The sequence below is a fragment of the Pungitius pungitius genome, chromosome 2 (assembly GCF_949316345.1).
Source record: "Pungitius pungitius chromosome 2, fPunPun2.1, whole genome shotgun sequence".
NCBI classification, from domain to species: domain Eukaryota; kingdom Metazoa; phylum Chordata; class Actinopteri; order Perciformes; family Gasterosteidae; genus Pungitius; species Pungitius pungitius.
Window position 1 is genome coordinate 4,464,796 of NC_084901.1, and position 25,963 is coordinate 4,490,758.

The 25,963-nt window shown below is 43.1% G+C and overlaps 4 protein-coding genes across 4 annotated transcripts in view; 1 reads left to right on the forward strand and 3 right to left on the reverse strand.

Moving 5' to 3' along the window:
• Positions 1-89: 89 nt before the first annotated feature.
• mest (mesoderm specific transcript) lies at positions 90-3,495 on the forward strand. Its single transcript, XM_037461459.2, has 12 exons — positions 90-173; positions 495-693; positions 864-943; positions 1,029-1,106; positions 1,205-1,341; positions 1,453-1,511; positions 1,605-1,645; positions 1,756-1,826; positions 1,938-2,039; positions 2,146-2,222; positions 2,578-2,641; positions 2,794-3,495. Exons 2-12 carry the CDS (start codon positions 540-542, stop codon positions 2,909-2,911), a joined length of 981 nt encoding a protein of 326 aa, XP_037317356.2. The 5' UTR covers positions 90-173; positions 495-539; the 3' UTR covers positions 2,912-3,495.
• copg2 (COPI coat complex subunit gamma 2) lies at positions 3,351-10,878 on the reverse strand. The gene is made up of 24 exons (XM_037461457.2): positions 10,735-10,878; positions 10,121-10,173; positions 9,928-10,008; positions 9,767-9,838; positions 9,534-9,613; positions 9,268-9,343; positions 9,051-9,143; positions 8,738-8,824; positions 8,456-8,613; positions 8,080-8,213; positions 7,930-7,997; positions 7,491-7,679; positions 7,202-7,297; positions 6,754-6,997; positions 6,466-6,541; positions 6,250-6,353; positions 5,707-5,832; positions 5,552-5,620; positions 5,248-5,429; positions 5,024-5,153; positions 4,464-4,561; positions 4,214-4,352; positions 3,906-4,004; positions 3,351-3,691 (listed from the first exon to the last, which is right to left on the reverse strand). The coding sequence occupies exons 1-24, from the start codon at positions 10,769-10,771 to the stop codon at positions 3,561-3,563; spliced, it is 2,622 nt and encodes an 873-aa protein (XP_037317354.1). The 5' UTR covers positions 10,772-10,878; the 3' UTR covers positions 3,351-3,560.
• A 938-nt stretch (positions 10,879-11,816) lies between these two features.
• Positions 11,817-13,408, reverse strand: ucn3l (urocortin 3, like). The gene has a single exon (XM_037462199.2). It carries the CDS (start codon positions 13,034-13,036, stop codon positions 12,518-12,520), a length of 519 nt encoding a protein of 172 aa, XP_037318096.2. The 5' UTR covers positions 13,037-13,408; the 3' UTR covers positions 11,817-12,517.
• A 3,126-nt stretch (positions 13,409-16,534) lies between these two features.
• The window catches only part of col7a1l (collagen type VII alpha 1-like), a 41,747-nt gene continuing 32,318 nt past the window's right edge, over positions 16,535-25,963 (reverse strand). Inside the window, exons 81-108 of the mRNA XM_062560027.1 lie at positions 25,366-25,866; positions 25,237-25,272; positions 24,766-24,792; positions 24,583-24,642; positions 24,149-24,274; positions 23,981-24,052; positions 23,741-23,776; positions 23,544-23,603; positions 23,351-23,395; positions 23,213-23,248; positions 22,862-22,897; positions 22,419-22,475; positions 22,141-22,212; positions 21,903-21,974; positions 21,760-21,795; positions 21,607-21,687; positions 21,474-21,527; positions 21,309-21,362; positions 21,162-21,224; positions 21,024-21,086; positions 20,813-20,929; positions 20,064-20,141; positions 19,634-19,687; positions 19,477-19,525; positions 18,449-18,661; positions 17,366-17,440; positions 16,791-16,970; positions 16,535-16,653 (exon numbers count right to left, since the gene is read on the reverse strand). Coding sequence (XP_062416011.1) covers positions 16,628-16,653; positions 16,791-16,970; positions 17,366-17,440; positions 18,449-18,661; positions 19,477-19,525; positions 19,634-19,687; positions 20,064-20,141; positions 20,813-20,929; positions 21,024-21,086; positions 21,162-21,224; positions 21,309-21,362; positions 21,474-21,527; positions 21,607-21,687; positions 21,760-21,795; positions 21,903-21,974; positions 22,141-22,212; positions 22,419-22,475; positions 22,862-22,897; positions 23,213-23,248; positions 23,351-23,395; positions 23,544-23,603; positions 23,741-23,776; positions 23,981-24,052; positions 24,149-24,274; positions 24,583-24,642; positions 24,766-24,792; positions 25,237-25,272; positions 25,366-25,866 — 2,379 coding nt within the window. The 3' untranslated portion in view covers positions 16,535-16,627. The remainder of the gene's footprint in view (positions 16,654-16,790; positions 16,971-17,365; positions 17,441-18,448; positions 18,662-19,476; positions 19,526-19,633; positions 19,688-20,063; positions 20,142-20,812; positions 20,930-21,023; positions 21,087-21,161; positions 21,225-21,308; positions 21,363-21,473; positions 21,528-21,606; positions 21,688-21,759; positions 21,796-21,902; positions 21,975-22,140; positions 22,213-22,418; positions 22,476-22,861; positions 22,898-23,212; positions 23,249-23,350; positions 23,396-23,543; positions 23,604-23,740; positions 23,777-23,980; positions 24,053-24,148; positions 24,275-24,582; positions 24,643-24,765; positions 24,793-25,236; positions 25,273-25,365; positions 25,867-25,963) is intronic.

Genomic DNA, 25,963 nt, shown 5'->3' on the forward strand with positions numbered 1-25,963 from the left:
TTCCACACACGCGAGTGAAACCCGGAAGTCGCCACAGTGTGAGACGTCCGCGCTCTTCTCCTCCCTCACTCCCCCCCCCCCCTCCTTTTCCGCTCCGCATTGTGTTCCTTCTGCAGCAATGGACTCTAAACACTGGGCGAAGGTCCGCTGAACCACGAAGTCGCGACATTTCTGTAAGTATACATAATATCAAGTTTATAATACATTTAAAAAAAGCACAACCCACAGTATAACCGGTGTAATGGGAGGATTAAAGCTGTGTTTGGCATTCGCGAGTTGGGCGGTATGGATTCCCCTCCTTAGATCTCTCGGTTTGCAGCTAATTTACTCCCGACGTTGAATCCTTAAATGACAGTTTAACGCCGATGCATCTGATTTTAATGCCGTATGACTGTTTAATCTGCGCGTGTTTTCTCTTTGCGCCCCTTTACAAACGCCTTTGCTTGAATCTCCTGTCTTTGCCCGTGACCCCCCCCCCCCCGTCTCCTCCAAAGGCAATTAGGAATGAGACCCCCCCCGCCCCGCCGCTGAGCTCAAAGATGAGAGAGTGGTGGGTTCACGTGGGTCTGATCTGCATCCCGCTGGTGGCCGTCTACCTCCACATCCCTCCCCCTCAGCTGTCCCCTTCCCTGCAGAAGTGGCACAACGCCGGGGAGGCGTTTCACTTCAGAGGCCGGGACATCTTCTACAGAGGTAGGAGGGCACAAGTTGCACCCATTGGTCACACCCAATCGTCTCTCTTATTCTGTATAAAAAAAAGGATTGTTCGAATGGCATCTTGTAATTAACCCCTTAGTCCAGGCCCCCAATGAGAAAGGAGAAGCCGCATCACTGTTTTGCTCCTCTTTCCTCCTACAAACCAGACTCCTACGGTGCTCTGGGAAGCTCCGACGTCGTCGTCCTGCTCCACGGCTTCCCCACCTCCAGCTACGACTGGAACAAGGTGTCCACTGCGCGCGCGCGCTCAGCAGCCCGGTAACACGCCGCCAGCACGTCTTCGTGTGACCGAGTTTATATCTTCTGCTCAGATCTGGGAGCCACTCACTCAGCGCTTCCATCGGGTCGTCGCGCTGGACTTCCTGGGTTTCGGCTTCAGCGACAAGCCAGTGGGTGCCATCTTCTGCCTCCTGCATGGTCCTCTCTCTCTCTCTCTCTCTCTCTCTCTCTCTCCGGCTACCCCTTACCTCGTGTTTTCTCATCCCAGCGACCCCACCGCTACTCCATCTTCGAGCAGGCCAGTGTGGTGGAGGCCCTGGCGGCTCACTTGGGTCTGAGCAACCAGCGAGTGAATCTGCTCTCCCACGACTACGGAGACACGGTGGCGTTGGAGTTGCTCTACAGGTATGTGTGTGTGTGTGTGTGTGTGACTATATATTCAGGTGGACGTTATAAAAAGTAAACACGATAATAACCGGTCCTTCCATCTTGCCGATTTCTTTTCCTCGCGAACAGAAGTGACCAAAACCGCTCCGGTCACCTGATCATCAACAGCCTGTGTCTCTCTAATGGAGGTACTGGGGGGGGGGGGGGGGGGGGCGTCCGTTGGTTTTTGGGGGGTCAAGTTGTAGACGGTGGGTCGGTGCTGATTCTTTTATTCCCAACAGGATTGTTCCCGGAAACACATTACCCGCGTCTGCTGCAGACGGTGAGTCACCCCCCCTCATTTGCCTCATGTGGAATTGGAAAAAAAAAGTGAATTATGGTTGATTGTCTGTCAAAGTTCTCATTGACACCTTTTTGTTTTGCCACCAAAAGCTTCTGAAGGACTCTAGTTTTCTGGCTCCGGTTCTGACGCGGCTCACCAACTACAAGATCTTCCAAAAAGGGTAAGACAAGCGCAGAATTGTTTCAAATGGTGCGATTGAAAAATATTCCCTCGAACCCCGTGAGTGAGCGAGTTCGTCCGTGTTTTGCTTCCTGACAACTGGAACTCGTAGGATCGGAGACGTGTTCGGTCCGTACACGCAGCCCACCGACGCCGAGTTCTGGGACATGTGGACAGGTTTACGCTACAACGATGGAAACTTGGTGTTAGACAGGTGTGTGTGTGTGTGTGTGTGTGTGTGTGTGTGTGTGTTTTCACTTTGCATTCAAATGACCTTGTTTGTCCTTGTCACTCATTTTCGTCTCCTTTGTCCCTCTCAGCATCCTGCAGTTCATCAACCAGAGATCCAAACACAGAGAGCGTTGGGTGGGCACGCTCACCTCCACCGGCGTCCCACGTGAGTCACCGCGACAAATGTGTGCGTTGCTAAATGAAGGTTGAGGCCGCCTGGACCCGCTGATTCTAAGCTGCTTAGCCTACAAGGAGAAGCCTCGTCGTCCATCTGTGATCCCATTGCGCAGGAGGGGGAGGTCGGGGACAGGGACGCGTGTGTGTGTGTGTGTGTGTGTGTGTGTGTGTGTGTGTGTGTGTGTGTGTGTCCACTGCTGACAAAGACCTCATGTCAAATGTAGCTAGAAAGGCATTAACCAGGGTCTCTGAACTGGTTCTCCTGATGCGACTTCATTTCTCAGTGTTCCTCCCCCCCCCGACTTCTCCTTCATGACCCTCTCGTGATCTTGTTTGTCTTACAGTGCACATGATCTACGGCCCACTGGACCCAGTCAACCCTCACCCGGAGTTCATCCGTCTTTACCAGTGAGTAAAGACCCCCCCCCCCCGCGTCTTATTCCTCAACCCCGGTTAGATTAACTGACGTAGTCTTCTTGGGCAAAACAAAATCATATTTGAACTCAAAACCTTTTTTGTTGTTGCAGTGAACTGATCTTAAATATGTGTTGTTTCTGCAGGCAGCTGGTCCAGAGGTCGACCTTCACCATTTTGGATGAACACATCAGTCACTACCCTCAGCTGGAAGATCCCACCGGCTTCCTCAATGCATATTTTAATTTTATTCACTCTTTCTAAATACAGCGCCCCATGTTAGTGAATTCATTCAGACTCTTACACTACAGCGGTTCGGTAGCTCGCAGCACTAATATTTTAAGTGAAACGAGACCTTTTCATGACGATTTTAACCAGGGCCTAAGCTGCACCCTATGCATCAGTTTAAAATTTGATCACCATCAATTGTCAATAATTACCGTGAGCTAAAATCCTAATTAATTGTACTTAATGCAAGTGAATAACTGAAGGTGATTATGTTCATGCGTGGTACTGAAGTTGTTTCGGGTTGTGTGATCAATTAACATATCTGGGGGACATTGTTTTGGATCCTGAGTGGACTATTTCAAAGATTTTTTTTTTTTTACATCTGATGTCAATGAACTGCCTAAATCTCAGCATTTCTTTAAATAAAACTAGTTTTGTAAAATAAATCAAGTGTCTGAATGAATGAAGCATGATACCCTTTGACAGACAGAATTTATTAAGGATTAGACAGATGAATATTCGTACTGCAAAGAAAACGCAGACCGTATAAAGAGCAAAAGAAGTAAAACATCCACGTGGTGTTGGATGATGTCAGCATGATAAACATTTTTTTTTTTTTACTTTTAAAGCGGTGTAAAATAATGAATGTGAAAGATTGCCATGCGGAGGTGGAAGGCGCCGCGCCTTAGCCCACCGAGGCCAGGATGACGTCGACGACCGTCTCCTCGCTGCTGCGGACGGTCACCTGCATGGTGACGCCGTCGGCCAGGGCCAGGCGAGCCCGGACCAGAACGTCGTGACATCCCCGGAAAACTCCTAAAGGAGGGAGGGAGATCACCAGGATCAACGCACGCACTGTAGCATTCTTTAAAAATGGGAATCCACTGAATTCTCAATTCTAGCCGCAATTGCAGATGGAGTCCTTTCACCGTCGCTCCCCATGGAGAGAGACAACTTGATGCTGCATACAAACTTTTTTTTTTTTTTTTTTTCAACCAGGACCAAAACCATTTTGACATCCAACACCCACCAGCGAGGAAGAGGACGTGAGAGTTCTTGTTTTCGGGGACTTTGTCAGAGCGCTCGCATGGCTGCATTCCCAGGAAGCTGATGATGTTACCCACCGCCTCTGCACAAGAAACCCACAGATGAGTCTCGATGGCAATGCTTAACATGAACATCTTAAGCACTTATTTGCAAAAAGATTAAAACGTTGAAACTACTCATTCGACAGTGTGAAATATTAGTTAATGCTGATAACTGTATTAAACGAATATAAGTGTGCATCTATTTGTGTTTTTAATTATGTGCAGTAGTCATTGGAAATATTTTACTCACCGTCTAGAGTTTGTACAGATGCCAGGGCGAAAGTCTCTTCCTTCTCAAATTCATCTCCTACTTCGTCCCACGCTGCTCCGAAGTTGGCTTTCAAAACCTTCTGGATGTGGTCTGCAACAGTCACCTCCAGATCCTCCAGCTAAAGCAGAGCGAGTAGGAAAGATGGAAGGACATGGGAGCAGTTAAAAAAAAAAAACAGGATATGACTCAAAAAGCACAAAATAACATGTCCGTCGCTTTGGTCACATACCACGTATTCATCATCATAACCGTCATCGTCCGGCTCTCCTGTGTTGGGGTCGCAGTCTTTGACCAAGTACTTCATAGTACAACTAAACGTACAGGACACTGGGGAAAGACAGGACATAAAAAACCATTTTATTAAAATCTTACTATTTCGGTATCCACTTAAAATTGCCAGTCAATAGCTGTTAGTATTTTGAAAAAAAAGTCACAATGAAGTTATAGCAGAAAAACTAATTTATGTCAACGAAATGTCATTATAGTGTATTAAAAAAACGTCAAAAAAAGTCATAGCATATAATGCCGAAATAAATACATAGTTCAGTATGTTGAAAAATCTAAATAAAACCATTATATAATATGCGATAATAATATGGCAAAAAAATAATCTAAAAAGGTCATAAATCGCATTGTAAAAAAAGCGAAAATGTCAGTCACTGCAAAGGTCACGGTGAAGTGTGTCCAAAGCAGTCATAAAAAAGTCAATCAATTAATGTTTTTCAGCTTGGGGGGTGCTGAATGACATTTTACTATCCGTCACTGGCCTGATGAACATCGCAGTCTTACCAGCGGTGGGGTCGTCGTCAGGCAGCTGGACCAGCGTGTAGCAGGACCCCGGCTGGCTGTAGGGGAGGCTGGTGGCTGGGATGTAGTTGGTCACCTCGTAGGACTCCGACGGCTCCATCTGCACCACCACCTGACACAAACCACCACACCGGACGTTCGTTTCAAAACGTACTCGCATGTTTCAGTTCAACTACTGGGATCTAAAGGGATCCCTGGAAAAATACCTTCTGCAAGAGCTGGTCATTCAGGGTGTTGGTGCAGTCGAACTGGAACACCATGTGCCTGGCGAAGGTGTGTTTGACGCAGCGCACCACGTATTCCGTCTCAGCCTCCGTCAACTGCACCTGCTCAGAGGACTTGAAGAGGGGGCCGAGGGCCTGGAACTCTGGGATGGCTGCCAGTTGTTCTGTAAAACGGGACAAAAATATGAACAAAGGGCAAAAGGGACGGACAAGACTGTAATTGTACAGAGTGGGGAAGTCCAGCTGCATCATGTCGATTCTGAAGACAGAGCGTCCGAATCCTTACCCTGATAAATGTCCTGGCGTGATGGGGCCAACTTCTCTGGCAATTTGCTAGTGGCAATGGGAGCCATATCTTAAGAGAGAAAACAAAATGAAACATTACATTACGAAGTTTCTCAGCGGGAAATCAGATGCAGAGGAGTCAGCAGGTAGTTGTACCTGTTTTGTGCTCTGTGATAGGAGTGGTGGCCAGAGGGACACTCTTCATGTCGAAAGGTTTCTCTGAGGGCTCCAGGGTGTACTGGTGGAGGGACTTCTCCAGTCCGGGGATGGAAACAGACAGACCTGAGTGCGCCACACAGAGGGGTAACTTTAACTTTCCTGATATCACCTGCTGAGTGTTTGGCCCATAGAGAGAGATAATATATATATATATATATATATATATATATATATAAGATAAGATATCTAGCCTATATATATATATATATATATATATAGGCTAGATATCTTACGGCGGAGTATATAATGTCTGCACATGTCGGCCATCTTTGTACAATCAGTATAATAATAACGTGCCCAATTTTGAACCGATTTTTAAACGGTTTGGTTTGTTATGAACGTCAGAGATGAAGTTATGACACTGCATACTTATGAATAATGTTCTGATTAGTATGCATGGTTTCTATGTTTTCACCAGCGGATGCTATGGCCCACATATACAGTGTACCTGTGTATATATATGTGTGTGTGTGTGTGTACCGTTGAAGATATAGGCAGCATTCAGAGCCTTCTGCTTCTGCTGTAGCACGTTCATGTAGAAAGTAGCTCTGTCGCGCACTTCATCGTCACTGTCCATCATGCACCTGTGAGAACAGACGGGTGGTATAGTCGGAATATCACATTTAATCAAAGGTATATTGAGATGAAACGTAGGGGTTTATAGTCCCAGGAGAACGGGTGGAAGTAAACGAGTACCTCTGCATGAGAACAAGGACGCTTGGTAGCAGATCATCATTCTGAGCTCCAAATTTAGCCAAAGCGCTGACGGCAGCTGAGGGTGGAAGAAGCAGAAAATGTTTCAACTGGTTATGAAATGCCATGAAAATAAAGTGAAAGCCAATTAACAAGACGTCATAAATGTGCCGGCGACGTAAGATAACCTCCGACATGACCCTTGGACGTTGGACGTTAGCTTTTGTAGTCACGTAAACTCAACTCTGTGGGAAATACCGAAGCTCCTACGACGTCCTGCTGTGTTCTCACCTGCGCGAACAGCCTCGCTCTCCAGCACCACCCGGTTGAAGATGAAGCGGATGTACTTGGAGGGCTGGGGGGTGCGTGGGCCCTCTTTGCCCAGCAGGTGCAAGATCTTCGTGGCCAGCACCGTGTGCTCGCAGTCCTCGATGAACTCGCACAGGTGGGCCAAGCCCGTCTCTTTGCTCTCCGGGTTCTCCTCAATGATGCTGATGATGCAGTCCACGATGGCCCGCTTGTACTCGAAACCACCCTGCGGGGGGGGGGGAGGACGCCAGTTCACAGCGAGCCTCTAAACAGTCATTCAACCCTCCAATTTACACGTAACAATCCATCCACCCATTTGTCTTTTCTGATTCAAGTCTGATTCATCTTTTGCACCAACACCAACTTTACTGGACTACAAACTCAACACTGATGACTGTGTGAAGTTGTGTTCTGTTAATGATCAACTTACATCATCTCGGAGCATGTTGGACAGGAAGTTCATCATGACACTGTGCTTCCTGGGATACTTCTGGCACAGAGCGCTGATGGCCTGCACCACTACCACCTGAAATAAACAAGATTCAGCACACAAAAGGTGAGAAGAAAAATAACAGGCATAAAAAAGGAGACAACGCCTCAGATCTCATATTGGAAATTCATATTTTTGGGTGAATTGTAAAAACATGTCATTTTGACACATTATCAACAAGTATCGAACATTCTGCTCAACCAAAAGTCCTGTGGGGTCAGTGACTGACCTTAAACTCGTCAGAGATCTCAGAGACGAACGAGGAGATCTGTTTCATGAGTCGGTCCACGCTGCTCTCGCTGCCGGTCTTGAGCAGAGTGGTGATGGCCAGCGTGGCGATGCTGCGGTTGGAGTCGGTGATCAGGTTTTCCAGGTCCAGGTTGCAGGCCGTCACGGCGGATGGATGCTTCATGGCCACCTAGTGGACACAAATGAAATGTCAGAAGAGGAGCATTGGGATTTTAACCATACAGTGTTTTGCCAAGACCAATAAAAAAGGAAGTAGAGCAAAGCACTTTTAGTCATGTTTTATGTATCTCCCTGAGAACCTACCTACTTGCATAAGCAATTTGTGAGCCATGGAGCCATGTGACTTGACTTATTAAAGTGGTCTATGGCGATAATTAAAAGAAAGCCATGTGAAAGAAGGATAAAGAGTGGAGCTGTACCTTGTTGAGGGTCCTGACTGCAGCGTATCTCAAGGCTGCTTTGGGGGAACTGCAGAAGAGCTGCAGCACTGCAGAAGGACATTCACAATCAGACACATCATTCTAGCCTCAGTCAACTAGACAGTTATGTGATAAGAGTTAACTACTCACCAGACACGGCGGGGGCCAGCTCGCGAGCAGTACAGTTGGGCATGTGGACAATGGCAGAAGCAGCCTCATACACCACCATCTCATTCTTGTTTCTCAGGCAGCTCTCAATGAAGTCAAACAAGGGGCTGTCGTGGCTGAAAACAGAAAGACAGGATATCCAGCTTTAAAAAACCTAAAAACCAATCCATGCAGATTGTGAGTCTTTTTTTTAAGCAGCACGTTAGACGACAACAGATTAAGAAAAGGTTATCCAATTGTTCAGCACATAGCTGGCATATTGTACATCTTCCTTCCCTGGCATGTATTTGTTCAGGCTTATTAGCGGGGAAATCAACTCCTTATGAGTTTCTACTTGAGCATCAGACGATCAACTCACCCGCCCTCCGTCTCGTCCAGCAGTTTGCTGGCGATCCTGATGAGCATGCAGTAGGCAAAGGGAGACTTGAGGCCGGACTTGGTGAACTTGTTGAGCATCTTGGTGACGGCGAGACGGTCGTTCTTCCTGAGGTGATACAACAGGCCCAGGGCATGGTACTGTAATACAGGAAACACACAAAAAAACATTGAAATAAACGACAATAAGCGAATAAATAATAAATAATGACAATAGGAGATAGCAAAAAAACACGAGTTTATTTGTTACGTCTGTGTGACCCACCTGGACCATGATGTTGTCACTAGAGGCAGCCTCTTGGGCTTCATTCACCCAACGCTTCACCACGTCGTAGCTCCTCTTCACCATGTGCTGAAGAAGCACAAAGACAAAGGGTTACCCTCCAAACACGACATGATAGTCACAGAAATCCAAATCCATTAAGAAAGATTAGATTACCATTACGCCTTAAATGGCATCTCCATGTTTTGGAAATAAGGCAAAACTTATTTGTTTACCGTACTTTTTTAAATGATACAATATCAATCAATATATATAATTTCAATTTGTATAATATGAGTTTTTTTTTTTTTTTTACCAAAGAGGAGACCAGGGCTGAGCTGGAGACACTGGGCACTTTGTCGACAATAGCCTGTTTCATGTATCTCTCGATGGCTTGCAGCATTGTTGACTGTGGATAAGACAAGGACAACACAATGAGTAAAGCATTCATTTCGTTCTTAAATGAGATGACAAGGTGAAGGAAGAGATGGGGAGGCAGGAAAAAGAAGAAAATACAGCAAAGGGGCACTCACATCTGTAATCCTGCAGAGGGCTCTGATAGCAGGTCCTCGGTAAACATCTTCCTTCCCTGTCATGTCTTTGGTCAAGCTGTAAAAATAAAATAGTAAAATAATTTCATAAGATGTGGTAAAAACATGAGAACATTTTTACACACTGGATAACAAACTGCATTACTACAATTAACACTGAGATCTGTGAAGATAAGACACACACTGGGAGAGATATTTGTTTTTTCACAAAGATGACACCCAAAGCCATTTAACGTCATGGTACAAACCTGCTTGTGACAATAATGACATCCTCAGAGATGTTGGCCATTTCTTTGATGGTCAGGTAACACATCCTTCTCAGGGTTTGCTGAGGATAAAATAAAGAGTATAAACCTACACAGCACCTGTATTGTATTGCTCCATACGGACTGATGGTATGCACCTCGGGCTAAACTACAATCTAAATCTAAAAGAAACATTACGTAACCCATAGCTAATGAATGAATGAATATTAACTTACGTCATTGGACTGAAAGAGCCTGGTCATCGCGAAGAAGGCCTCTGTGGCCTCCGTGGTCCCAAAATGCTCTCCCTAAATAAACAGAGCCATGTGAGTGAGTGGGGGGGAGGGACTTAACATTGGTAGACAGATATAAAGACGCCTAATTAACAACGTTTTACCTGGTTGAGGAGGTAAATGATCTTGGTGAGAATGTGGAGGCATCGCCTCGGGTTGATAGGGGTCTCGTTGAAGATACGCGCCTGTAAACGAGGGGAGGAACACGTTATTTCTTGTCAGTGGGTAGGCTGTCGATTCTTTGGCTGATGCTTGTGCAGAGCAGTTCCAAAGCCATATTGCAAAGAGATAAAGTACCTCCTGCAACACGGCACTCTTCTCCAGATGCTGGAAAGGGTTCGACCCACTTCCTGAAAATGCAAGTAAGAGTGAGACGTCTGAGCAGTTAAACCCTTGTCGTTTAACTCCATTTAAAGTCGACCGATGGTAAAATATTTAGATGCCAGCTTATGCTAACGTTAAGTGGGTAAAACGTATGTACGACAGCTGTGATGGCCTGACGGCAGTGCCGATTAGTGCATCTATATTTTGTATTTTGAGCTCCTGTTCGATGAGGACACGTCTTACGTTGAGCAAAAATAACATCACAACATCCAGTTGACTTGCGTGTAATGCTAACGCTAGGCTCCGGTTACGTAAGGTGTCAACATTATCGTAACGTCAAACACAACGGTTAAATAATTATAATAAGAATGCAAAGCAGGTTGTATTGGATAAGCATAACGAGTTAAAAGAAAATAAATTAGTTTGTAAGCAACGATTAACGAACAGGTTTTAACGTGACTTTAACTACTCAGCTAGCTTTGACAGGCTAGCCCGGTGTTAGCTTAAACAGCGTCCAATATCTTGTCAGTACAGTACAAGATTTTTTTAAAGCTCTCAATATTTAAAACAATAGCTGCTCAACTTACCAGACTCCTCGTCCTTCTTATCGAATTTTTTAATCATGATGTCGGTATGAAGCTGACCGATGAGGGCAACGGACTGTCTCAGCCTTGATCATAAGAGAAGCTACTTCCACGTAGCCAAAATGAAAACTCACTTCCGGTTAATGCGTCCACGTCACCGGAACCTACGTCAAACCCATTGCCCGCCACGTCCAGCAGGGGGGGCTGCCGACAAAACCCACCAAAAGCCCAAACCCTCCCTAGCATTGGTGACAATTATAAAAAAGTTATAATATTCTGTCATTCAAATGACAAAAAATTGAAATAAATGCCGTAAATGTATCAGTTAGGGAATCCAATATCTGAAATAACTAAACTAAATATAGTTAAAAACATACAAACACAGATATATTTGTGTTTTCATTATTAACCAGTTATCGATCCATCTATCTATCTATCCATTGATCTATCTGTCACATATGCATTATTTGATGTATCAGTAAATAATTGATCAGGATTTAGAAAAACTTAAATGCCGTCTCTTTGTACATTGTGTATGTGTGCATTGTGTTGTTGCATGTAAGTAACAACCAGGTAGAGAGCACATATTGGACTAAGCATGGCAGGTTGATTACAAAAGTGCAATAATACAAAATAAATAAACACCTTTAGAAACCAACCACTGTTTATATGCTGCAATGTAGGTTGACTTTGATTCCTTTAATCTTTTTCTAATGAGGCAAGATACTGTATGTATTTAGGAATAACAGCCATTGTGAACCTGGAGCTATTGGGCCCCTGTTTGTTTGTCCCGGAGCTGTTGCCCACTGTGTCTGTTTGTTAACCCATAAAAGGACAGAATTGACATTTAGTGTATTAGGAAAACATAACTCTAAATGTATTCGCCGGATCAACTGTAGCATACCTTCAGGGCTGAAACACAACACGGTGTGTTTTTCAGTCAAATGTCCACAAGATGTCGACATAGCAGTGTGCCTTGTGTCAGATGAACCACAAGTGACCACATGTTTGGAAAAAAAATAACTTTATGCTGATAAATCCAGCAGGCTAATATTAGCCCAAACAATATAGCAGAGGAAGAATTAAAAAAGACAAATGTAGTTAGTCATCTTCTCTACTTGCGGAAAAATAATCCTTTATTTTGAGTATAAAAATAACAGATATCTGATGAAAACATATAATCTCATGCATTTACATTTTTACTGTAAACATAATTTTACATAATCGGAGTCATTGTTCAGTCTTGTGTTTTTGTCACTTTAATTTCCACAGTAGGATTTGGATTTATTAAAGGCTCCCACATGAACCTCTGAAGAAGCAAACCTCCTAATAGACCAATAAATGAAGCAGCTTTGTTTAGTCCAACATTGGAAAGAAAATGTTTCGACTTTTCGGAATTGAATTCATCTTTTAATAACGATAGTCAATTTGTTTCTTCAATATTTCTAGATATGAATGTATTATTCCCAAATGAATGATGTTTTTAACCATCAGACCACAACTTTAAAAGTCAAATGAGAGTAAAGAACGTTAATGCTACAATTTTCATATATATTTTAGCTATTGTAAAATGTTCTATTTGAATGTTCAGTTGTCCAAAAACAAAAGTGTAGACATCGTCATACTTTTAGTCACAGTTTTAGCTGACATTATTTATTGTCCAGGATAGATGTTTCGCTGGCGTTTTAGAACTAAATGAATAATGAGAAGACTTTCAAAGCACCTTTAACACGAGCGCAACTCAAATAAATCGGAAATGCTGTCACATCTCAGAGGTCCGTCACGTTCACTTTCTGCGTCCGATGTGTGCCAGCAGGCGCGCGTTTTGGGCAGCTTTGGCGCGCATGTTTTTGGCCTTGGCGACATCAAAGAGGACGTTCATGATGTTGGTCGGGACGTCGAGGGACAGGGTCAGTCTGCTCCTCCGGTCCGCTTTGCTGCTGTTGCGCAGCATTTGCCCCCTGAGCTTCGTTCGGCTCGTGAAGCGGTAGTTCGCGGGACTTGAAGTCCTTTTCTCCCGGCTGGATTCGGCAGAAGAAGAAGAAGAAGAAGAAGAAGTGGAGGAGGACGACGAGGAGGAAGAAGAGGACAGATACTCCGCGGACTGCAGGAGGGACCCCCAATCGTCCAAGTGGCTCCGGACCCCGACCGTCGTCCGGTCGTCGCACACGAGGTCGTAGCGCGTGCGGAAGAGGCGCAGGCACAGGCCGGAGGTCGGCGTGCACAGGACCGAGAGCAGCAGCAGGGTCTTCAGCCAGGACAGCATGCTGTGTCCTGCGGGACCAACACGAGGGAAGAAGGACATCGGAGATGAATGTTTACCGTATGCCTTTTTCTTCTTCTTCTGTATTTAACATCCCCACAAGCTTCGTTACGTTTGCAATCCTCGAGTGTATTAATATTAAAGTTAGGGAAACGGGAATGAATTTCAAAATAAGGTGTAATCAATTTTAACACTGCTCTCACAATAAATACACATGGTAATCGCCATTAAAGTTGAGCAAAAAAAAACAGTTTTACATGCAGCTCGCATTCAAAAATAGAGTTTAAGATTATGTTTTACTTTCGATAAAGCACGTTCAGCTTGTGTCTTGTACAAGCCTACACTCTTTTGTATTTATTTTGGACCGTATAGATAGTTTAAAGACAAAACATGGAAGCAATAATTTTCGTTAAAACTTACCTCTCGTGTCCTACAGTCAAATATAAAATAAAAAGGGTCACGCAAGGAAAATACCAACAGACAGAACTCCTCTGAAGATAAAAAAACGCGATGAGAGATTCGGCTGCACCGATAACGTAACACGGAGGTCAGCAGAGCGCACTGTGTGACCAGCAGCGTGTCTTTGCTCATCCATTGCCAGTGCAATTCGTTTAGTAGGAGCCATCAAACTGCAGCCCTACGCCAGCAACGACGTCATCCCGATGACATGTCGGTTTCGCTCGGAAGTATCCTATTGGTGGCGATGCAGTGATGTGTGGTGAATACAAACAAAGTTAGTAAATATGACCTCACGTTGGTTGGCAGACATCCAAAGGTACTCAAAGACAAACTTTTTTCTTATTCCGACTTTTAAAAATGTATTTTCTTCCCCCCCACATGACGGGATTTCCGCAATAAACCTCAAATTAAAAATAATAAATTGCACATAATCGCAGTCTGCTCCTATTTAGCACCATGGACAGCGATACCAAATAGAATAGAGGAGAGTTCATAGTCAGGTCCGTGGATAAGAACAGTGGGAAACTTACAACCAGAATCACGGAAATCTCCCATTCAGAACCACGGACAGCTCCTAGTGGGGACCTTGGACTTCTCAAACGTTTGTGATAAAGTTTTTGAAGACTCACTGAGTTTCCTTCTCTTACATTGTCTGATTGATTGACATTTATTTATGCACGTGATTGGAAATGGTCTCTTCTAACAGGATACATTTTTACAATAAATTGGCTGCCTGAATTAGATCAGTCAAGCAGTCAGCTACTTATGATATACAAAAAATGTTTTTAGTTATTTAAAATATGTCCATCTTATTTTTTGTCATATATGATAAATTGAATAAATCGTTGTTTTTCAATGACTTTTGGACAAAACAAGCTATTTGAATAGATCGTCTTAAGTTTTGAGATTTTATAATGTACCCTTTTCCCTACTTCCGGATTACTTGTTGAAAACCAATCAATCAAGAAAGTAGCCAGCAGGCTACTGCATATCAAACAAATATCTCTCACAGCCCAATTTGGAAACACATTTTAATTAAGCATCCTTTTGATGTAGGAAATAAAAAAAACCCTGGTTGTTATCCTTTCTAGAAAAACGATGCTTTTCATTTTTATAGCAAGTTTATCACTTGTGAATATGCCATCTTGTCTGCAGGAAGTACATTTTAAGTCAGTACATGACATGGGCATCTCAATGGCCAATAAACATTCTAAATCTCCAGTTTTAATAGTTGAAACATGTCTAATAATGACTGATAAAAGGTATTGGTAAACAGGTTATTACCCATTAATCAATTCAATAGTCACAGCTTATAAACTACTTTATAAGTCACTGCTTTTGGTATGTGTGACATGCATAAAAGGGTCAGCGAGGCTTCGTCGCTATGTATGATTTGCATGCTGCCTGTTTAATTTCAAAAGAAGAGTGAAGCCATCAGTTCCAGGGAACATTGTGTTTTAATTAAAACTTGTGTCTGCACAACGCACGCCACGGGAACCACCTGACAGATTACCGCATGTCAAAACCAAGGTGGCGGAGCATCAAGGGGTGTCGTGTCGAGCTCTAACAAGCGACTTCTTAATGTGACTGCGAGTCTCCGCAGCAGGAGCAATCGCAGTCTGTGACACACCGTCCGATAAGATGTCCTCCCACTCCCGCGTTGCGCTCTGCAGTGGATCTTTGCAACGGAATTAATTGCCCCACTTCATTTTCAATGGAAAAATAATTACTTTGCAGGATGGGTTGTCGTTAGTCATGTGACACGAGACATCTTATGTTATTTCTTAAAAGTTAGGTAATTCTTTCTTGATGGAGCTGAACTTTTTCCCGAATTGATTACTATGAGCATTGTTCCAACATGAGTATTACAGCTTCAAAACGTAAGAGTCTTGGTTATTTCATCTGTAATATTTCCGTAGTTGTTTTACCTTTTTAATTCTGTAAACCAATGAAAGTTAAGCAACAACCACGTTTAATTGTTTTTTTCACTCTGACTGAGAAATAACCAAAGGCATCGAGTGGACCAGTGAATTTTAAATGACATTCGTGCTTATCGGTAACATGCCAATGGGTATCCAAAATATGCTTTGCCAATAATTAATGACGAAGTCAACGTCTGCACAAAATGCAATGTGGTAATTACAGGAAAACTCCACTGAGCCACGTTAAATCCATTTTTGTAGCGCTTTAAGGAAACAATCTAATTTCTATTTCCTTTGGCTATAAAAGCTACACTTTTAACTATCGTAACTGTTAGAAAATATAAAGACTTTTGTAAGCTGAGACTGTAAGTGATGATTCTTTCTTCTGTCTTAGGTAAAGCTGAGACGTGGTTGGCAGGGGGTGCGGTTCAGCGAGAACATCCTGTCACTGCGGACTGCGTGACAACATCTTGGAGATCTATGAAGCATTTTCACATGTGGGAGTACGTTACAGCGCAGAGTCGTGACTCACGTACAGAAAGCCTCTGGAGTCAAGAATCCGTCTCTTTGAGGCGAATGGAATTAAAACACCGTCTACTATCAGCGAGCTACCATTCGATTCCTGGCTGGTGTCCTCTTTGAAACAACCTGCAACGGCACCCTGGGGTTTGCGTCGTGTATTTTACGCATGTCACACTGCCAGAAAAAAAAAAAAAAAAAAAAAAAAAAGTGTGTGTGCAGCCCCCACATCAACACCCACGCAGGAATCCCCCTGCTACTGCCGCGTGGGTCTGATGACAGAGTCCCCTGGAAACAGCCCCTTCGTGATCTCCCTCGCTGGGCTCCTGCTGGTCGCTCATCTGGCTCCCAGCCTGACCCATAACGCCACCTGCCAACGGGAACATATGCAGCGATGAAGGTGGCCCCGCGGGCCATCAGCTGCCTGTGTCTCATTTTTCACAAAAAGGGCGCAGGGCGGGAGTTTTTTGCGTTGAGAGACTGGAGATGAGAAGAGCACGACACGGACTCACAAAGGAAAAAAAAAGATGGATTTAATATTTCAGTGCTAAAGATTGATCACTTTGACGCTCAGTCTTATGTCCGTTTCAGAGCCATGTATACAAATGACAAAATTCACATTTGAATTTCAACACAATTTGTCCATAAAAACCAATCAAGATCTGTTGCGGTTTATAAATAAATCCAATACACAAACAGTTATGTACAAAAATAGATTTCTTGACATGGATTCCTAGTTTTCTCTCCAGGGCTCGGTACCTGTGGGAGAATAAATATATTTGCATTACTAGGATTAAAGGTTACCAGAATATCATAATGGCTCTTTTTATGATACAGTGTCATCTCATTTGGAATTTGCAAGCAAAGCTTTTGTTTCTTATCTGACCGGCCCCTACCTCTGCTCTCCATCCCACACAGACCACGGCATTCTTGCCTCGAGGAGAACTGGTTTCTGTTCCCCCCACAGCCGCTGAACACAAACGGCCTGCATTCCCCGGAGCGAGGGTGGAAGTACCACAGCAGAACATATTCTGAACAGGCCCCCTCCGACATTGGCTCCAGGCAGCGCTCCGCCGCTGAAGGTGTGAGGTGAAAGATGGAAAGACAACCAACAAAACTGAGACGCCGATACATTCGTCATGTCGGATATGCGGCAAACGGATGTTTTGAGTGGGATCACCGGCTACGTTACTCCTGGATGACTAAGTCTGTCAAACCCACAACAAATCTGTGTAGAGACCACTTGGGGCCACTAGTGTGCATATTACCGCAACGGCTATGATTCAAATGGGAGATGTGAGTGTGTGTGGTGTTAAAGGGCCGCTCGCTTGTCTAGATAAGACAACAAATCAGTATCCGAATACTCAGATTGGGAAAATGGGAGGAGAATTGAACACAGAGCGGAGAAGTAGATGAGGTTGTCGAAAGACGGGAAAAGAAAAGAAGAAAATCCGTTATTATGGACTCTTACCCGCAGCCTTGGTTCCAAACACCCCTCTTTTCTTCCTCCTCCGTCCCCAATCCGCTGTCCCTCCCTCAAGCAAGTCTGAGCAGCAATGACACGTTTGACAGGTTGGTGGATTCAATCATCGGGGATCAAACAGGAGCAGGTTTGATAGGTCGACATTTAATCAATGCCAGTTGTCTTTCGACTCATCTTAAATCAAAGTGACCAACAAGTTGTCAAGCTGCGTACAGCGTTCATCTGTAGTCTTTTTGATGTATTTGTAAATCTGAAACCAAACAGACTTAGTTTGTTAAGTAATTGAGAGAATTTGATAAAACAAATAACAGCACGTTGTCTGTTTGATGAAACAACATCATCGATATAAAAAGCTCTTGAAAATGAGTCAGTCATGATGTCCCTTTTGTTCATGGTCTTTATTTTTGTTGGCTTGTAACAAGGACTCTAAAAGCGGAGTTGTGTTTTTGATAGTTTGATAGAGTAGATTTTTATTAAAAGTTTTCCCGTCAGATTCCTGGGCAAAACATGCATTTATTATTATTTATATGGTAGTAACTTTCAACGCTGTAGTTCCACCCACAGAGTTAAGGTAATATCCATAGCATTCTTTTTGCTACAAGCTCTGAGGTGCTTTCACTTAAGGTTAACTTTTTTTTTTCACTTGGTAAATGTTGGTAAATGTTTTATCCACATAAGGTTACCATAGCAACAAAATTCAGGCCACATTGTCATTTAACTCTGTGTTGAATACAACCTCTTTGTTCCTATAGATGACCATAATAGAAGCATGATGACATACTGTGTGTCTCACAATAAGTAACAATAGATGAATGATATGGTAAAAATCATGTCTCGATATTTTATTTCGCAATATATTATTACTGATTCAAAATCCCCACTAACACAGTAGAACACCACAGCTGTTACACATGATTATGACATGTGTAATCACCTAGCTGTGACACTTAATCAGTCATGATCAATGAATCCGTGGGCACAACTGAGTATTAGATAACCATGACATCCCAGGCATCTGGTTGTTGGACATTTACTGGTTTCAATGTGTAACATGGAAATGATTGATATTACCAGTGCGGTTCGGTAGAACTCCAGGGGCAGGACTGGTCTTTTCTTCCAGCTGGTCTCCATATTCTTCTTCCTCTTCACCTTCTTCCTCCACGCCTCCTTTTTGGTGATCAGGGTTGAGGGATGTCACGACATCCTCCTGCTCTTTTCTATTCTCCATCACTGCCGTCGTTCCATCCGGATCCACGGACTTTACCATGAACTTGTATTCCAACCCTGTAAAGATGCAAACATGACAGACGATTTGTTTTTAATATCTCCCATCTTGTACGAGACACCAAAATACTTTTTTAAATAAGGGAGTATTGGCAAAGTTTGGGTTTATCAGCCATCTGACATCATCAAATTATAGTTTCAGGTATTTTAAGCCTGGGCTTTAGTTTCTTAGTTTATCCATTCAGAATGCTTTGTTTAATATTTCATACACAGCAGTGACACGCAAAGAACGGTCAAAAATATATTTTCACCAAATATATTGTGGTATAAGAATTATTAAAAAATAAATAGCTAACAAGTGGATTAGTTATTGTTAAAACATTCATTGCTAAAATACATTTTTTTTCTATAAATAATAAGATTTCTTGAAAATCAAACAGGGGAAACTCATATATCTTCAATGTCAGCAGTGGAAATGGTTGATAATTCACAGAATTGCCCCTTGAGAGTGTTCTAAGTGTGTTGAGTGGATTGGTAATGCCAGTCCCGTGTTTGTGAATGGCTCCACTGCTGCTGGCACCATGGTGTGTGTTCCTCCGAGAGAACACAACAGATGGCAAAACACACACGGCTGCCATGCTGCTTCAACGGGAGCTTCACAGCAAAAACACACACACACACACACACACACACATACATACATACATACATACATACATACACGCTATGTGTGGCCTCTCTAGAGACACACAAATATTTTCTCCTGCACAAATGTACAGAAGAGTAGAAGTACACATACAGGGTTCAAAATGTACAAGTGAATATTATGACAACATGCCGCCCCCCCTCCCCCCACACACACACACACATCTTACCACATTTTTCTACCACCTGCTGGGTGACTAGCTGCTTCACTTCTACAGCCTTGACACAGAAAATGACAAGATTCAAAGCAAGTTAATCCATTTATTCAACTCAATGTGTACGTTTTATTTAAGGGGTGTGTCTTTGTGATTTGTGATAAACACGCACTGAGAGTCCAGGCTCCCCCTTGTCCCCTTTTCCTCCTTCGGTTCCCATTGTGCCCTAGGGATAAAACACATCCACAATTATTTTTAAACTATTTGTACAAAGCCTTTTAAATCTGAGAGCCTCCCACACTGCAAACAACCAGCATCTGAAACCCGAGATTAGTCCCGGATTCATGCCATATTCCACCGTAAATGGAAAGAGCCAAGAAAGAAGACATTGTGATATCTAGGATACCTTACAATCAGCAGGAAACACGTCGTGTTCAACTGGTGCAGAAGTGGTGCTGAAGGTCAGATGAATTGATGAAATCTATCTAGCCTTTTTTAATTGTTTAGAACTGGTTCACCGGTTGTGACACGTTGTAGTTTTACCTCTGTTAAAATGATCAAGCGCTCAACATCAAAACGTGTGAGAGAGCGTGTGCTCCTACCTTTTCACCTCGTAGTCCCGGGATCCCGGGGCCTCCCCTCTGACACGATTTCGATCTGCCCCTTCTGCCCTTGTCCCCCTGTTTGACAAAAGATCAGCGTGTGCAAAAGAGAAAACACGCTGTGAGTTCTGTCAAAAAGAACCTGCTTAGCGTTCTGAAAGACAGGATTAGTAACATCTGCATATTATGCCCATCAGAAGTTTCCATCCACTCCAATTGTAGCCTGAATTCAGAGCATCGAGCTAAATATTACTTTAAAGCTGCAGACAGAAATAGCCCCCCCCTGCCCCCCCCCCAACTGTATTCAGCTATTTTGGTTTGTCGCATTCTCTTTATTAACAGAAATATGAGATTTAATTAAGTATGATTTAAATTGTATTAAATGTGCAGATATTTTACCTTCCCACTGGAGGAATACTTTGCTGTACATGTACGTTTATTCATTCGTGAGATTTGTTTTTAGTGCTGCCCTACCTCAAATAATTGGCTTGTGAGCAAGATTGAGCATTTTAAGGCAGTGGTAGCTGTGATTGCTCTTGGATGCCTATGCATGTATTTCAGGAAAATCACTCAATAGTGAATACATATTTTACCCTACATGTACAATCACAAAGAAAACAAAGTTTTTTTTCTTGTCATATTAAACTGCCTTCATTAAAAAACTCCTATCTTAAGTCTTTGTCTTTGAATTTCTCAACATTATAACACGCTATTAATGCATTTTAAAATATAAAACCGGGACATGGTACCTTGGGTCCTCTGACCCCTTGAGGTCCTGGAGATGCCGGTGGTCCCTTATCTCCAACCCTTCCTGGATTCCCTGGAGACCCCTTAAATCCTGGAAAACCTGGGAAGCCGGGTTCACCCTGCAAAGACGTGCATTGGCCCAGTCAGTCATCTCATGTGTACAAATTATAAGTTAGATGATGACCGGTGTTAATATGAAGTTAATTTACCAACCTTGTGTCCTTTCACTCCAGGAGCCCCATCAACGCCATTGATGCCGCCCTGTCCCTTGTCGCCCTGAAGGGATATCACATCATTAGTGAGTTTTGGGGTAAAAGAGAAAAAGAAGTGTTTGCACACTTGAATGTTTACCTTGCGCCCTGTGAGTCCATTCAGCCCCGGTATACCGTGGGTTCCATGTAACCCCATATCTCCCTGTTTTGCAAAAATGATTTAATCAATATTGTTATCAGAATATCTTCACATGACATTGTTATGTAACGTGTAATTAGGCCTTACTTTTTCTCCAAACAGACCTGGACTCCCGGTGCGTCCGGGTAAGCCTCTGAAACCCTTTAGTTGCATATAAAAAAGGGGCAAGATAGTGATACCAAGCTCATAAAGAACCTGAAACTCGACAAAAGAACCATAGGGAAGTGGCGTGTGGGGATACAACCACGCTACCTTTTCTCCCTTCTCCCCTCGGTCTCCTGGCAAGCCCGGTTCTCCCTGATCTCCCTGTGAAAAACAAGTTGAATCTTTAAAAAAAGGCTAAAGCATCACAATGGCTTATATATTGATCTTCTATGTACTGTACCTGATTGCCCTTAAGGCCTTGTAGTCCTTTGTCTCCGTTGTCCCCTTTGGCCCCATCGTCTCCGTGATCTCCGCTGCGACCCTTGAATGAAATGACGTGTTTTTACTGTGTGGGATTCCCTGAAGTGTAGACTGGATTGTACCGTAGCCCTACCATCACGCCATTGAGTCCCGGCTCTCCTGGATCTCCCTGTCGGAGAAGAAGAAGAATATTTCACCCACAGTACCAATGTAAGTGATGAATGGATAAACTAGTATTTTAGCAGTGGGAAGCTATTAAAATGAACCATCATTTACCTTCTGGCCAACTGGTCCTCGTGCTCCAAAGCGCCCTAATGCCCCCTTGGTCCCTGCATCCCCCTTTATGCCCTTAAAAAAAACATTTTGAATACTTTCTATTATTCTGAGTTTGTTTGCGGTGACATTTATTATAACTGCTGATGTGATGATCAGTATAACATCACTGTTGAGAAGCACATTTTCATGCATTTGGAAAGTTTCCTTCCCCTTAGCGGTTTATATCAGGATGTATTACCTTGACTCCAGGAGGACCATCCTCGCCCTTTTCTCCTTTATCGCCATCAAAACCTGGTGCGCCTCGCTCACCCTGAAACAAAACATCTACTCAATTCTTCATAGGTTTTTTTTTTTTCTGTGAGCGCTTAAGCTATTTTTGTCGTCAGTGCTTTTTTCTCCTTCTCTCATTTTGTGTGCAAATGTCTGAAATCCTGCCGAGGCGAAAGGAGTTTGATGGCCCTTGTGAGAGCGAATACATTTGATGTAAGTTGTGTTAATATATATATAATATCTCACAGGAACTCCTTTGGAACCTTTAGATCCACGGGGTCCTTGGATTTGAAGCATACTCCCCTGTAGGAAGAAAATTCGGATGTACTGTATACATACATAGACGAAGCAATTAATACCTTATGCTACTTGTTTGCAAGACATTTTTTGAGATGACATTTATTTTTATTCAAAATATTTTCAACCTAATATTTTATGATTTTCTTTGTGTTTTTTACCTTAAACATTTAGACTTTTTTTCAAAATATTTTTAAAAACTTTTTCATGATAATTTTCCACCAACATGGTTTTTTTTCAAAATAATTTTTGACCTAATTAAAAAAAATCATTAAAAATGCAACTTTTTTTCTATTTTCTTTGAAAACATATTTGGATTTTTTTTTCAAAACTTTTTTTGACTTAACATATTTTTTCCTTTTGACATGACACAACACTGAGTATCATCATACCCTTTCTCCCCTGACTCCTGGAAACCCATGATCACCCTGCAAAGAACAATGTTTTTAAAAAGCATTTCCCAAACATGGATATTTCAAATATTTAAACTATATACATCACTTCATAGCTGTTGCTATAATATAAAACCATATAATAGAAGGCATTACAATGCAAACCACCTTTGACATAAGCACATAAAATGTTTGTTGTACACAACATTCGACCGGAGTCACTCAGTCAGGACACACTTCAACGTGAGGAAACTAACAAAGTTGCCATCACTACTACTAACACTAACACTACTACTAACACTCCCAGCAGTCATGTGTGAATATTAAGTAAAGTTACCAGGACCCGCTCACCTTTTCACCTTTGGTGCCATGCCAGCCCTTTGAACCCTAGTGAGAAATTATGAAATCACGGGACGTAGTGAAACATAATGAAAAGTGGTCTCCAATGTAATTTCATACTCATCTGTATAGTTTAGAAAAGTTGCTTACTAAATTCCCAGGAGCTCCTTTGATTCCTAGAGCGCCTTTCTCACCCTGGAAAGGAAAGGAAAACGAGTCTGCTTAATACAGTATGTCAAAAGGTGAAAACCGGGAAAAAGATCGGATAAGCTGTCACTCAAACAGATGAAGTCTTCGTCACTATCACAGGTTGTCTGTGATGAATAGGCTGAGCTCAGTTTACCTTTCTGCCTGCAAAGCCGGGCAAACCTCTGGCACCAGGCTCCCCAGGAGCACTGTGACCCTGACGAGGAACACAACAGTCAGAGGTCAGTAAGAAAACTGTCCATAAAACACAAAACCATTAAAACCAAGTTAGTTTAGCTGGTTCATCAAAGAAAAAAGTGAATGCTAACTAAATATCATAAACAGAATTTGCACCTTTTCTCCTTTAACACCTGGCTCACCAAGAGGACCCTTTATAGAGAGATGCAGAAACAGAAAATATTATTACACATATTTTACAGTTGAATTCCGATCAGATAAAATGTCCCTCAAATAATGATAGATAGGAGCCTCACATGGAAAACTATATATAATGCTTAGTTTGTTCAATTAGGAGTTCATTTGTCTGAAAATTCAGCCAAATAAGAAATGAAGATCATTGATCCATTTTCTTACGTGAGGTCCCGCTGCTCCTCGAGGTCCAGGAGTTCCGGGCGATCCATTCTTCCCCCTTTTACCCCGGTCCCCCTGCGCCATCGACACGCAAAAACCCTCAGGGATCTCTTTTTAAACAACACAAACAAGCCGACTAATTGGCCGGTAGGTCAATATGAGGCAATGTACCTCCCGGCCCGGTTCTCCTGGGTCCCCCGGGGCCCCCCTAAGTCCGGGGGCTCCCTGCACGCCAGTGTTACCAAGAATCCCCTGGATGCCCTGAGCACCTGGAAGACCCGGCTCGCCTGGTTCACCCTGAGGAAGAGCAAGTGGGAGAGAAGAATGAAGACAAACTATTTGCCAAAGTTCACTTCTTTCATGTAATGCAGTAATTACTTTTCTGTCACTTTTGAATAATTGTTTTTCAAATAAAGTTGATTATTCTCTTTATCAATTTGCGTGCTCAAAACCAATTTTAAATGAGGGTGTGAGTCACTGAGCCAATTAAATTGGCTAAATTAAAAAAAAAGTCAATCAATGAGAATGTGATTGAACAGACTGTCGGCATTAATTGATTTAGAATGGATTTTATATAATGACAGATTATATTTCTTTTCTTGAACCTTCTGTCCTGGAGGACCTGCCTGGCCTTCTGGACCTCTGTGGCCAATGCCTGGCTCTCCCTAAAAAAACAAAAACAACATGTCCATAACGTATTTCACTGGAAGTTAAAACACAACTACCCGATTTCTCTGTTCTGTCGAAAACTTAAATGATTAGGTAAATTACAGCTGGGGAGCGTTTACCTTTTGTCCATTTTCACCAATTTCCCCCTGAAAAGTGTGGAAACAAAGAGTAAATACCAGCTAGAAAAGTGCACCTCACCACAATGGTTTTTCATGAGCCAAAATAAATGGTTAAAAAAAAAAAAGTTTAACAAGTGGAATTATTAATGTCTGCTTTAATCTACTGTCTTCCAGTCACACAGAAATAGAGCAGAGGGTGACATCAAAGGCCTGGACTCTGATGGCTTCACTGACACGCGAGACATCTCGGGAGGGAAGTTCTCCCCCTGCTCACGTGGCATTTTCACAGACTGGTGACACATTTCGTGTGGCTGCTGTCATTCTTGCTCTGTGATCTCATGGTGGTGACAATTGCGCCGTAAAGTAGTATAACGAAAGCAACATGATCTTCATTATTTATAATGGCAGTGTCTTGCTCTGACAAAGGTGACCCAGATTAGTACTTAAAAAAAAAAAAAAATCTTTAGTCACCTTTCGTCCCGGAGTTCCATTCTCACCTGGATGTCCCTATTGGGTGAGAAATGTACATCACACAATTAAAGAGTGCGTTTAAACTGCCTAAATGAGCATGTCATATACTGATGAGCGTGTTCTAAGTACCTTGAGGTAAAAATACTCTGGAGGGTATGGGTATGGCTGTCCGGCTCCTTCAACATAACCCCCCTGTCTCCTCCTCTCCATCTCCAACCTGCGCCTTTCCCACTCCTCTCTCTCCGAGTCCCTCTCTCCCTCCTGCTCTGTTCTCTCCAGCTCCATCTCTGCCTGCCTCTCCTTCTCCAGCTCCTCTCTCTCCCTCTCCATGTCTTCCTCTTCCTCTCCTCCTTCTCGATCCACGTCCTCCTCCGTCTCCCAGTCGTAGTCCCCACTCCTTTCCTCCTCTCCATCCACTGGATCCGGGCCCGTTTCGACATTTCCATCCGTCCGTACCGCTTCCCCTTTTTCCATTTCCCACTCGTCCACTTCAAATCCAGTTGGTTCCTCTCCTCCTTGCGCTGCTGGAGGAGTCTCCCTCTCTGTATCACTGTATCGCCGCCTCTCCCTCCGTTCCTGCCTCTGCCTCCTGGAATGTGTTTGAAGGTCACCGCTTTCTGGCCTCTGTTGCTGGAGAAACACATTTTGTATTTAAAACAAACCAGTGTATTTATTAGTCGCACCGTCTGAGTTTGGATTAATGATGTTTTTCTAAATAGTTGACTGA

Coding starts and splice junctions, on each gene's coding strand:
- copg2 (XM_037461457.2), bottom strand. CDS start 10,771: ATGATTAAAAAATTCGATAAGAAGGACGAGGAGTCTG. Junction 4,562..5,023: donor TGACGACGACCCCACCGCTG/GTAAGACTGCGA, acceptor GTCTTTCCCCAG/TGTCCTGTACGTTTAGTTGT. Junction 3,692..3,905: donor TCACGTCCTCTTCCTCGCTG/GTGGGTGTTGGA, acceptor TCCCTCCTTTAG/GAGTTTTCCGGGGATGTCAC.
- mest (XM_037461459.2), top strand. CDS start 540: ATGAGAGAGTGGTGGGTTCACGTGGGTCTGATCTGCATCCCGCTGGTG. Junction 694..863: donor CCGGGACATCTTCTACAGAG/GTAGGAGGGCAC, acceptor CCTACAAACCAG/ACTCCTACGGTGCTCTGGGA. Junction 2,223..2,577: donor CACCTCCACCGGCGTCCCAC/GTGAGTCACCGC, acceptor TTTGTCTTACAG/TGCACATGATCTACGGCCCA.
- ucn3l (XM_037462199.2), bottom strand. CDS start 13,036: ATGTCCTTCTTCCCTCGTGTTGGTCCCGCAGGACACAGCATGCTGTCC.